The 13,177-nt window shown below is 46.6% G+C and overlaps 1 protein-coding gene across 2 annotated transcripts in view; it reads right to left on the reverse strand.

Annotated features, from left to right (window-relative positions):
* The window catches only part of ADGB (androglobin), a 2,161,023-nt gene that overhangs the window by 705,942 nt on the left and 1,441,904 nt on the right, over nt 1–13,177 (reverse strand). For both annotated transcript variants that reach the window (XM_069606692.1, XM_069606693.1), the window contains one exon: nt 12,494–12,628. In XM_069606692.1, coding sequence (XP_069462793.1) covers nt 12,494–12,628 — 135 coding nt within the window. The remainder of the gene's footprint in view (nt 1–12,493; nt 12,629–13,177) is intronic.

Here is a 13,177-nt window from a genome sequence, read left to right on the forward strand (position 1 = left end):
ACGTCACTCAAAACCCGCGGAGCGCCTGGTGGCTGCATTGAAATGAGACGAATGCGAATGAAGAAAATTAAATGTACAAATTTAAATAAACCCGAAGGCACGGTTTGAATGAAAATGAATCAGCAAAGCAAATATTTACTGATATTGAATACCAAACTGAATGAAAACTTTATGGACAAAGCTATGATCTGATGAAAGATAAATGTGAAAGTGCTCATTTGACAGCAACATATGAAATCAGAGAGCGAGCGTGGAAGTTTGTGAAAGAGCATGACAGAAAGGTGAGGGAGAAATTAAACCACCACGAACTTGATGCATAAATATAGTACGGCAAGGCCAAAGACCGGCAAAGGATATGTGACACATTGTGGCAAAGCCAAGAGGCCGACCAGGAGAAGCCAAGAGAGTGTGAATCTGTACACAGGGGAAGTACAGAAGAACCTTTGTGGGCTGAAGAGCCTGGGGTTCCTGGTTGCACAACCTGTGATTGGTTGACGGTGTGGTCTGAAAACTGCACCTAGACCAGGGAGTCCTCCATTGTGAAAACCAAAGACATTGCTGATTTAAATCAAAAAGAAGTAATTTAAGTGAACTGTTAACTCAATCAAGGAGGAGTGTCAAGGGAAGGGAACCCTGAGACTTGATGAACTGCAATGTTGTCTTGAGGACGGAAGCCTCAGGACCTCTTTCTTTGTAACTGTGTTGCCTTGAACTTGGGGAAGGGGCCCCCAAGGATGTGTGTAACTATGGTTCCTTAAACTTGGGGAAGGGAGCCCCAAGGATTTGTGGAACTGTTTTGAACTTTGTTGAACTTGGGGAAGGGGAACTGAAAAGGGAGCTAGGAGCTGGAGGAAGCTCAGAACTTTGTGTTGATCACCATTTTCTTTACTGTTGACATCCCTACACACTGTTTAGCTTTAGTTGCGAGGGCAAGGTTAGGATTTGGACACAGGCAGACTTTTAAGTTGAACTTTCTGACTCAGACTTTCCTTAGTTTCGTTCAGGTATTGAAATCCCACCTGGCAAAGGGCAAGTTAGGCCTTCAACCATCCTGATATTTGAGTTAATAAACAATTTTTTTTAGCTTTGAATATGTTGTCTGTCTTGCTGCATGATGGCTTCACAAAGCTCTCTGCCACAAGGCTCTGATGGGGATCAGCAATGACTATGTTGAAGGGCATGGGCCTTTCTGGCGGTGGCCTCTCATCCAGAATGTCAGTCAGATGATATCCTGACAGAGTTCTGCTTGTGAATCTCCAACCTATGGTATCCACTACCCTGTCAATTGTGGACCGGCATTTGGAACTTGCATGACCATAATTGTGGGCTTGTTGAGTCTCCACATCAGAAGTGTCCAGGCCACTTGCATCCTGAAGCCCCGATTAATTCAGCCTGATGTTTTGCCTCCAGAGCCTCAATACATGTACTCGAGGCCATCATCGTCGTGGAAAATTGTTGCCAATGCGTCAAAAAAATCAGTTTGGGAACGGGGTGCGTACGTGCATTCGGGCATTGACACCAACGTCAAAGGACCCATGCCTGATGGCACCAATAACGGCTTTGTCATCTTGGCAACAACTGACACCGACACGGCTTCCTTGGGGCCAGGGTCCCTGGGTACCACTGGACTTGATCCACTAGAGTCGATGGAGCTTGCTGCTTTGAGGTGCCACCCGTATCCAGAGCCACTTTTTTAAACATGTCTAGCATCTGCTCTTTAAAGGTCTCCCACTTGGCTCTAGATGTAGGCCTTTAAGGCGACTTACCACATTCTGTAGAAGAACAGGAATTGTGCCTGCGTCAACGACACTGCTTCTTTTTATGGGAGGAGGAGGGTGATGAACGGATGCGCGAATGAGGGCGCTTCTTTTTTTTTTTTTTTTTTACAGTGCCTATCCTCCTTTTCCAGGGATGACCGCTCTGTGTCGAGCTCCGATAACAGGGCAGGTGAGGGGGCCGCAGATTTAGACAGTGGCTGACCTTTCGCAAGTTTCACAGGCTTTTACCACAGTTACCTTGGGTTCATTTTCATGCAAGAACCGCAGTCCTCAATGGTGTGACCGACACAGAGGCACCACACGCAGAAACTGTGTGGGCCTGTAGTGGACATTTTAAAACTACAGTCCTTGCATCGTTTGAAGCTCGACACCTTGGGATCAGACATTTTGACATAATCACATCAAACAAGCCAAAAATTCAGTTTAAAAAAAAAATTCTCTGCTGAGCATGCGAAAAAAAAGGAACTGAGGTACAGTGAGTAGTGACAGTATATGTACGATGATCAACGCCACGTCTGGAGTCGACGACCGCTGCATCGAGTCAAGAGGATTCGACGGCCGAGTCGAGGTACACTACGCCCACTGTCAAAAAACTATCAGTGATATCTATCTGATGAGGAATCTGCAGGAGAAAAACAAGCCATTGCAAAGGATTGTTTGCGTCCTCTCTTTGCGGACGAGTTGTGATTCAAGCTGGTTGGGCAGTTTGCTGCATGAGGAGCGTGTGCCACAAGATAGGTGGATCTTAGCCACCAGGTACGCTGGTGTGCTAACCGTGACAGCTTTGTACATGACACATTCAGTCTTGAACAGTATTCTGGCCTGGAGAGGAAGCCAATGTAGTTTGTATAGGATGGGGATGATTCAGTCAAATTTCCATAAACCCGTAATAAGACGTTCTGCAGCATGGTGGATTGCTTTTAGGGGAACAAAGTGAGCAGCTGTGTGCCCTGTCAGAAGGGCATTTCCCCCATCGATTTGCAAGACCACAAGGGTCTGCACTACGGTCTGGAAGTCCTGTGCCAGGATGAAGGGCTTGATTTTACAAAGGATGTTGATTAGGAAACAGGCTATTTGGCCTTCTTTGCTATGTGCTCCTGGAAGGACGGAATGCTGTCAACGGTGAAGACAAAGGATTTTGCTTAGTCCAAGAGTTGTGGATCAAATCCTTCCAGGCGCATACCATTGAGCCATTGTTTGACAAGTTGCTGTTTAGTTTTGGATGGGGTTTGTGTGAGGTAGGCAATCGATATCCAGGATTGGATGATGGCTAGGTAATTGCAGCAGCAAATGATATCCTGGGTGTTACTGATTCTCATGTATCGTCCGCTTATTGGTGGATTGCTATGCTGGGATTATTAAGGATAGGGGCCAAAAAGTACCTAAAATCTCCATGTAAAGGTTAAAAAGGATTGGCGAGAGGATGAAGTTGTGGGGGGGACTATGCAGGAGACCTGGAGTCGGTTAGAATGCAACAAGTTCATCTGGACAGCCTGGTGTCTTGCCTTGATTGAGCGAAAGCTTTAATAGCATGGGAAATTCTACTGTGGGGTAGGTTGGGAGGGTGATGAGAATACGTGGGAGGAACACCCAGTAGAAAGAACATTACCAGGGGTAAGTAACTTGTTCTTCGAATGGATTGTGTCCTCCTACGTATTCCTCATCTTTGATAGACTCCCAAAGCAGTATTAGATTTGGTGGAGGGAGTAAGAATTTCAGTTTCATAAAGGTTTGCATGAACCCAATGCAGTACTGCTTTTCCAAAGCTCCCATCCTGACCGAGGGAAGACTCCAGGCAGTAATGTTTTGTGAACGTGTGAACTGTAGACCACATTGCTGCCTCACAGATACTTTTTATCGGTACACCCCTTTGCAGGGCTGTAGAGGCAGCCATGTCCCTGGTGGAATGGGCCCTTAACCCTTGAGGAGGATCCTTGCCTGCCAGTATGTAACATTTCGAAATAGCCAGAAGGAGCCACCTGATCAGGTTTGTTTCATAACAGCCTGACCCAGTTTGTGGCCTGTATAACAAATGAAAAGATGATCATCAATGAAAAGTTTTGTCAGCCTAGATATATAAAAGCTCAAGGCTCTACCTGTGTAATCTCTCCTCCTCCTTGACAGGATGAGCTGGGGCATAGGAAGAAAGTTAAGCAATTTTCTGCCCTATGTGAAAATCAGAAATTATTTTGGGTAAAAATGAAGGTTTAACCCTCAGACCAACCCTTTCCTAACGGAAGGTAGTTAAGGGTGGCTAGGACAAAAGTGCCTGCAACTCACTCACTCTACGGGCTGAGGTTAGAGCTACCAAGGGAAGGGTTTTAAAGGTTAACAACCTCAACGGACATGCGAGTAAAGGCTCAAAAGGTGCACACATAAGACATTTTGATACCAGATTAAGGTCCCAAGTCAGAACCTGGAAAGAAGATGGATGGGGGGAACACATTGGTGAGCCCCTTTAGAAATTGTGTCACCAGTACAATTTTGAAATATGAACATTCCTTGGACGAGTGCTTAAAGATGGACACAACCCCCAAATAGCCTTTAATAGTACCAATCTGGAGCCCCAGATTGGCTATGGATAAAAGAAAGGTTAAACAACCGGTGTTTCGCACAGAACAGGGTCTACATTCTTGTCTTTGCACCAGCTGCAGAATTTATTCCAACGTCAACGGTACAAAGACTTTGTTGCTGGCCTTCTGGTCGAAAGCAAAATCTCCATTACGTCATCCGAGAGGTCCCAATCCTTGTATCTCAGCCTCAGCCTCTCAGAAACCATGCGTGAAGGCTGAGTGTCTTGGCCTCTGGATGGAGAACCCGACCCTCCTCTCGCGAGAGAAGGTCATCTCTTTGTGGAAGACGTATTGGAGGGCAGATGGACATGTCCAGAAGGTTCCGGTACCACATCCTCCTGGCCCAATCCGGGGCAATTAGGATCATGTGTTTCCCGAACTTTCTCAACCTCCTGATCATGTGAGGAATGATGGGGACTGGAGGAAACGCATACAGGAGTGGAAAGTCCCAGTCCACTACAAACCCATCTCCTAGAGCTCCTCTTGGAGAAAATTCCCTGGAGCAGTACAGTTCGCACACTGGTCACAAACAGATCCACTTGAGGGGTTCCTGAAAGGGTGAAGATTGCCAGAAGGATTTCCAGAGCTAGTTCCCACTCATGGGAGACTGTGCTCTGCCTGCTCAGAGCATTCACCGCCATGTTCTCCTCCCCGGCTAGGTGAACTGCTGATAGGGAGATTCCTTCCTGAATTGCCCAGTACCAGAGCTGCATTGCCTCTCTGCACAGTGGTAGTGAGCCTACACCTCCTCTTTTGTTGAGGTATTACATGGCCACTGTGTTGTCCGTCATTATCAGGGCATTCTTCCCCCGCACAGAGGGCAGGAAGGCCTTCAGCGCTAGCCTGATTGACCTCCGCTCCAAAAGATTGATATTTAGTTTGGACTCCGCTCGAGACCAACGACCGTTGAGTATCAGATGGTTGGTGTGGGCTCACCACCCCGTGAGTGAGGCGTCCGTCACTACTGTTATCTCCGGCCATGGTTGCCAAAAAAGGTTCTCCCTTCAGAATGTTGTCCTCGCAGGCCCACCACAGGAGATCCTGTGCAACTCTGCTCTGAACCTGAAGTAGGTTCGACATCTTTCCTGAGAACTAAGACAATTGAGTTCTGAGAGCCTATTGAAGGGATCTGCAGGGGGGCTCCAGGACAAGTTGAGCCCCTTTTAGTCTCCAAGTTCCCAGGCTAGGGAGGTTTCAAGCAGTGTGGTAGGCCTTAACTCTCAGAAAGGTTGCCCGCAATGTGCCCTGCGGATGGGCAGGGAGCAGACATTGCCTCTGCCTTGGAACACCTGTCTTCACCTCTGGCAGAGGGCTTTGGAACGGACTGCTCTCCCAACAGGGTACCAATGAATTCTGCATGATGTCCTTGAAGGTTCAAAAGTGAATCAAAGAAAGGGTTGAGCACCCCTCTTTTAAATATAAAAGGCCACAGGTCATTGGAGGAAACCAAGTCTGCTTTGAGGGGTCCAATTCCTGTCCCTCAGACGAGTGGCTTTAGCCTCTTACTGTCATTCCCAGAGTGCCTTGTTAAAAGGAAAGAGAAGCAGAAAGAAAAGCATGATGGAGGAATCGTTTCTCAAGCCCCTCTGTGGTTTCTGAATGCCCTTACGGCCTCCCTCCCAAGCCTGCAGCTTCAAAGGCTATCTAGGATGCAGCCACTATTGTGGGGCAACTGTTGATATGGAAGAGGCTCTTTGAAGCTAGAGCAGTCACCTGTCCTCCGAGGGAGTCAACAGAGGCAGGCATCCTGCCTTTTGTCTCATGAACCGTAAAGTAGACAGCTAGGCTGCCTGGAATCCACATGGCCTCTCATTGTTTTTCTGATCCCATAGGATCAGGAACGACACTAGGATGATACCAATTGGACATGGTTTTAATAATTATGTTTCTATAAGCCACTGAACTAAAATCAATATAGAATTGTATAGTGTATCCTGTCACCGGGTTGATGGATCTATAATCATGGATATATGTTAAAAGAATCGCCATGGATTTTCCAGCAGTGAAAAAAAAAACAAAGTTGTAATATTCATCTAATGAAAATTTCAAATACCCCTATCCCCTCTACCCACCACCCTTTTACACCCCTGCATTGTCCCCTGCAGCCCCTGAACCCATAATGTTGAAGAAGGGGAGCAGGGGACACCCCTGCAACTCTCGCTCCCCTTGTTCGACATTAAGGGATTTTGTTTTTGTTTTGTTTTTGTTTTGTCCAGCCGGTAAAGACTGGAGGGGGGGTGTATGTACTCCTGATCTCGATATGGCAGAAGAGAGGCACAGAGGACCCCAGCCAAGATTCTCTATTATTGGTAACGTAGTCAAGTAATCTAGACCTAGCTTCTCATGAGGTGATGTAGGCTGGTTGTTAAGTACAGTGTAGTCCCCAAGCCCCCACAAAGGAATGTCCACACACTGTAGTAGTAAAAACACAGTCTTTATATAATTAAGGTTCAAGGTTATATACACAATAACAATAACTCACTTTGTGCTCAGTTAATCTACAATGGCAAATATATACAGTTCTAAGTGGTACCACAATTATTATCAGATTTCATTAAAGTGCATCAACTGTACTCTGGTTAAATGTCACACAAATCACTTAATAAAGGTAACCAACAATACACATAGGAGGGAAAGCGGTTGGTTAGAACAATTGGCAGAATACTGGCCCCTACCACTAGACACAGTTCTGTGTGCAGATCCCTCCCACCTGGGCAACCTGTAAAATAAAGATACACTACAAGCCCAGTACATATATTGTTCAATAAGTCTTATTTCCTTCTAGAATGTTTCTACCACCCCAATGTACCTGGAATAGCAGAGTTCGACGACGAGTCGTCGACAGATCCTTCTTGAGCGGCTCCCTTCAAAGCAGGAGCCACGGATCGTTGAGATCCCTCGAAGAAAGTGAACTCGGCATTGAGGCGGCAGCTTCGATCCCAGCGGTGCTCGTCGACGACAGAGCAAAGACGTCCTGCAAGGAAGAGGCGTGTGGGGCACCTCGATGTCGATAGATCAGGACCGCAAAGAGTTTGTGAAGAACTGTAGCCCAGCAAGGGCGTCGAGTTGTCCGGCGTCTCTACGGTCTTTGGGTGGCGGGAAACCCACCGGTGGATGTTCCTCGGCGCGTCGACTGCCTGGCCTTCTCTGGCGGGATAAGGCGGGCGGCAGTGCGGATGAGCGCATCCATTAATCAAAAGTCTTAGGCAAAGGAGCGTTGTGGCTCCGGTCGTCGATGCCATGGCATCAAGTGGTCCCCGCAACACGGTTTCGACGGTCCTCCAGTGGTTATAGCAAACCTACGAACCCTGGTCGATGACGGTTGATGGAATGTCCAGTGCTTATCTTCGTTCTCCTCGGCGGTCCCCATCTCCTGTCGGCAGCCTGTCAAGGGTCTGACTTCCAGGGAGCTTAGGTGAAGGTTAGCGGTGCTCGATGGTGCCTCGGAGCACAGAAGAAGGCGCCTAACCAGGTCCTCTCTTGGATCAGTCTCGACGTCACAGCGGCTTTCAGATTTCGGTGAAGGGAGACAGCGGTCAACCTTCTTCTTCAGGCTCGGTTGTCGAGATCAAGCGTCAGTATCAACTTCAGCTTCTGAATGATTTCTAGCAGTGAGAGGCCCCCAGATATAATAGTTCATTCTGCTGGGTCACACTCAAGCAACCAATCACTCAGAAGGGCATTTAGCAGTCAGTCAGCCAATACGGCATACAGTGCACTCAGGCCATTCTCCTCCCTCTCAGACACTCACAAAAAGGAAGGTGTATTGGGACAAGTACCCAGCCATTCAACAACACTACACACTGCATTCATATCAGTTTCGGGCAGGGCTGTCTCAGTCATTGTGTTTCATACCAGAAACCAGACATCCACAAAAAGAAGTGCATATTGGTCACACACTCCATTCACCCAGGTCCCACCCACAACATACAGTCACTGGGAAGGCTCCAGCCAGTCTGGCCTGGACTTCACAACAACATACATGGAACTTCCACCCAACAGCCAGTCAGGGGGAAGGGACATAGTCAGGGCTTCCCAAGACTTTGGGAAAACAAGGTAACAGGCAATAGAAAGCAAGAGGCCACAGGGACCATCTTGTTTCCTATCAGGAATCAACTGATTCCAATGGCAGGGCCTGGGTATCCCAAAATTGAGGATACTCAGAGCACCTGTCAAATTCCGCATGGAGCTGCCACGAGCCCATACCCTGCTCTGTGGGCCATACACACAGGTGCCCGAAAACATACACTAGGGGCACAGGGTTGTACCCCCACCCATGGGGGCCATAAGGGTATCCCATGGGTCTGTACACCAAACCAAAAACAGGAAGAGCTGCACTGCCAGGAGCCCCACATGGACTCCTGGGCAGAAAACAATACAGAACACAAATGAAAAAGGACTACAGGACAAGGACAGGGAGGCCCTGTCCCTCCAATGCATTTCTAGCATCACACAGCCCAAAATCAGTTTTTCTGTTCATTCAGTTTTTTTCACTGTATTTTGGGGTATTTCCATAATTATGAAATCATTGGAGGTAATGAAGTTAAACGCAGCCTGTGCCTGCGGGAGCTTTGTGCTCCAGCAGCTTTCTAAAATGGTCCCTGCTTATTGCAACTGGAGAGCAGGTACTGCAGGTCAGTCAGAAGACTGGTTTAGCTGGGCACATAGTACGCTTTGCTTTTGGAATGGAATTTGCTGAAAGGTGGGTCTTGTTAGCAGGCCACCCTTTCTCAACTGGATGACCCGCATCTGGGCACAGTCACATGCTACAACTATGCAGATGATAATCATTTACAAAATCAATACCAGTGAGGACATACACCAAACCCATGTCAACTGCCTCTCACAAATCAACACATGGATGGGAAACATCAGCCTGAAACCCAACCCAGACAAAACTAAAATCATGATCACGCCCAGCAATTTCGCTCTATACAACTGAATATACCATGGCCTACTAAAATGGGAGCCAGAACAGAAGCATCCAAAGTAGGTACAATTCTCAGAATTGTAATGGACAATGACTTCACACCGGAAACCCAAGTCAGCACAGTAGTAAATACATGCTTCTTCCACCTATGTACTATCAAGCAGATATTATCCTTTGTCACCTTCCCGCACAGAACACTTACCATAATCTCTCTTTTCCTGTCAAGAATAGACTACGCCAACAGTACCTACCTTGGAATGCCACACAAAAATACTACAACGGATCCAGAATGAAGCAGTAAGAATCCTCCTGAGACTCAATAAGAGAGAACATATCACACAGCACTAAGATCCCTACACTGGCTAACAGACAAAAAAGGGATCTATTTCAAACACTTTGAATTGTTCAGAGCGCAATCCACAGCCATGGAGCATAATTCCAGCAACACCTCCATCTACAGACCAAAAAGAACCCTCATGTCCAGCAATGACATTTGTTTTGAACCAAAACAATATTTGAAAATGAAATATGGTGGATCAGCCTTTTCAAACATCTCAAAAAAACGTTGGAACTCCCATTGCAAGGGAAAATGCACAATAGAGAAACACGTGACCTTTAATGCAAAGAGGAACACAGCAGGAGGTACCGGGTTTTGCCTCAGGATTCCCAGGTCACGTGATGCAAGTGGATCTGCCTACCAGTGAAAGAAAGACCTAACATTGTTAGCCACTGCATAGTGGGTTTCAGTTTATTTAACAAACTGGCACAACAATGATTCAACTCTATACCTTGGTATAAGGATTAACCCCTTCTCACACCTTCTCACCCACTAACCCTACTAAAACTCTCCATACTCATGCATACTAATGCAAACACACCACTGACCAACTACTCAACCCACAAATCAACCACAACACCCCACACCCACAATGACATACCTACAACCTGTGATGAATCCAGGGAGTTCGTCTCTCCTCCCCAAGGGGGAGCCACCTTCTTTGGTACTAGGGAGGTGAGCCAGCTATGCAACATCCTCCCAAGGAGACAGGGAAAGCGGGATCCCACTGGGGGTGATCCCCACAGTGGAGACAAGGAATTCCCACTCCCCTTTCCGTACAGTCCGACATGTTTGTAGGATATATGGGGTCCAAGCAGGACCCTTATGTTCAGGGTCCCTTTAAGGTGAGACACTATGTTTCTGACCTGGATATGGTGCCACTTCCCCCCCCCCCGGTACCTGGCCCAACCGGTTGGTTCTTCTAATACATGGAGGAACTTAAAATCAGCCACAGAGCCAAAGATGAGAAGAACATCCATCAAGCAAGACAAAGCTCAGCTGAGTGGAGCCACACAGAGGAGGAGTCTAACTCAAGACGAGGTGGGAGAAGGACATTGGAGCTACAATGAATGCAGAGACACCAAGCGCCACAGGGCTATTGAGGCAGGGAGCACGGTCCTCACCACCAGGGAAGGAGAACAGCATCTGGAGACTCAGAGGCCACCAATTCCCACACAGGGAAGTGAATGCAGGCTGAAGCTCAGGACGTGCAAACCGGAGAACTACTGGGGCCAGAAGAGCCCATAGCCTGAGAAGAGCCAACCAAGGAGCAGCAGGGGTAAGACATGCCCATAGGCCGCAAAGGGCAAGTCAAGAATCTGCTAGGTCAAGAAGAGCCAAAAGCCGGCGTGGGGAAATCACAAATCGGTGGGGGTGATAAAAGTCCACAGCCCAAGAGGGGGGAAACGAGGAACTGAAGAGGCGAGAGATGCATTTTGGCCATGATGGACGAATGCAAAACCAGAAGGGAAGCCGATGCCTGTAGCCTGCGAAAAGGTGATCAATGAACCACAAGGGTGAGGATGACCCATAGCCCGTGAGAGGCAAAGAGAGGGGCTGAAGGGGAGAGAGATGCCCATAACCTCTGAAGCACCAACACCAACCGGGCTGAAAAAGCCCATGACATACCCAAGGTCAAAGAGAGAGAAGTATACAACCAGCGAGAACTGAACCGAGAAACCGCAATGGTCGTAGACGACCGTAGCCCGTGAAGGTTTAACCAAGGAACAGCAGGAGCAAAAGATACCCTTCTTCTAAGAAGCACTCACTCGAGGTTGGGCGGGAGAAGCCCACCACCTACCTGAGGCCAGAGACCCAGAATCACCAGGAAACATCAGAGATCAGCATTCTTGGCAGTTGCTTTTCAAAGACCCAAAGGACAAACTTCAATATCCCAGATAAAAGCAGGTACCTGGCCAAGGCCTTATTGAACGAACTTGTTTATGACATTTTGATTATTTGAAACAATGCTTTCCTTTGAATTTTAAGAGACTCTAAGTTGGTCATGAAGAGACGCTACTTAAGAGCCTTCAGAGACTTCATGCGCCAGTGGGTGGGGTCAGAAACCCGCCTTCACTAAAGTTCCCTGTGTGGAGTAACTCTGAGAAAAGCATCAGCTTAGAATTATTTTTTCTATATTCTTTCTTTCCAGATTAGGTTAGTTATGGGTCAGTTTAGGACTTTACTTATGTTGTGACATCCCGACGAGCACCCTTTCATTGTTTTATAGCATTGGGATTTCACCTTCGCGATAGGAACTAGCAAAGGTCATTATTTAAGTTTTCTAATAAAGGTCTGTTTGATTCATGTTTTTGTGCCCGTCTCCTATATCTGGCTGACCAGAGACCCTACACATACTTAAGGCCCAACAAGGCAGCAAAATGTTTGAGATGGCTTGTGTTTATGTGCAGGAGGAACATGTCCAAGCAGTACCGACCTTGACTGCTTCCATTTGTGACAGAACCAATACTTATTCAAATGTAATTGTTCCCATCTATAAAGGCACACCAAGCCTAAAAACTATGGAATGCAAGTTGCCCAGAGGGATGCTCAGTGATTACGACTAATTCAAAGTAGTTTTTTATCCAGCACTTTTTGTTGTGCCTGCACCCATTGACATTTTAACTAGATATGGCAATGATGGGATGGCGTGGATGGCTAATTATGTTTACGTCCAGAAGAGGTGATCTCGCTTGAGAACGTTTGAAGAACATGGGCACAGGGTTGTGGGAAAGTTTGTTCTGTTGCACCCCTACTGATGGCTGGAGGATTTCAAATTGCAATGTTTTGGCCCCAACATTCATTCTTGAAAAAAACACTCACACATATAAAATGTATACATTAAAGTGGACAGTTGAAATATGTAAAAATGTACCTGAAAACCACAAACCAACAATTTCCTGGCTGTTCGGGATATGTAACAGTGTAATCAGCAAATGTAATCCTGCTCCGTTCATCACCATAGCATGGATAGATCTGCGCAGTCTCCGAACTATATTTAAAGATGTGTCTGAAAAATAAAAATAAATCCAAAGCCACATTTGAAAACATCTTTAATGTTTAGAATCGATAACTTCAGAACGTTTTCAGAAATGTACAATGCCAACGTGCCCTCAGGCTTCCAAAATAATCAAAATGACGTGAAATATTCCTGCATTTGCCAGAGACTTGTAGTAGGTATTCAGCGCAAGTTCGAAAAAAGTATTCTGCAGTGATCTAATAATATTTGACAATTCAGCCCAAGTCACATTCTTTTTCCCTTTCAAAGCCAACGCAAGATCATAGAGAAAGAAAGCGAGTTCAGGCTGCCATAGACAAGGTATGAGAGATTGTCTGACATAATATTTGATGAAATATAAGTGAAACCGCTTTTTTGTGTGGTGGAGGGAAGGAGGGGTTTGGAAAAGCAAGAGTAGTAAAGGTTATGTTCCAGTGGTACAGGCCTTGCAGTAAACTTGAAAACTTCATAACAAGTAGGTGGAGGACAGTTTGGATAAAGTCAGATGCATACCAGAAAAAAGGGGCATTTGGTTAAATCTTCACCATCCAAAAGGTCTCT

This window comes from Ambystoma mexicanum, chromosome 4p, assembly GCF_040938575.1.
Source record: "Ambystoma mexicanum isolate Mex_15411 chromosome 4p, UKY_AmexF1_1, whole genome shotgun sequence".
In the NCBI taxonomy this organism is placed as follows: Eukaryota; Metazoa; Chordata; class Amphibia; order Caudata; family Ambystomatidae; genus Ambystoma; species Ambystoma mexicanum.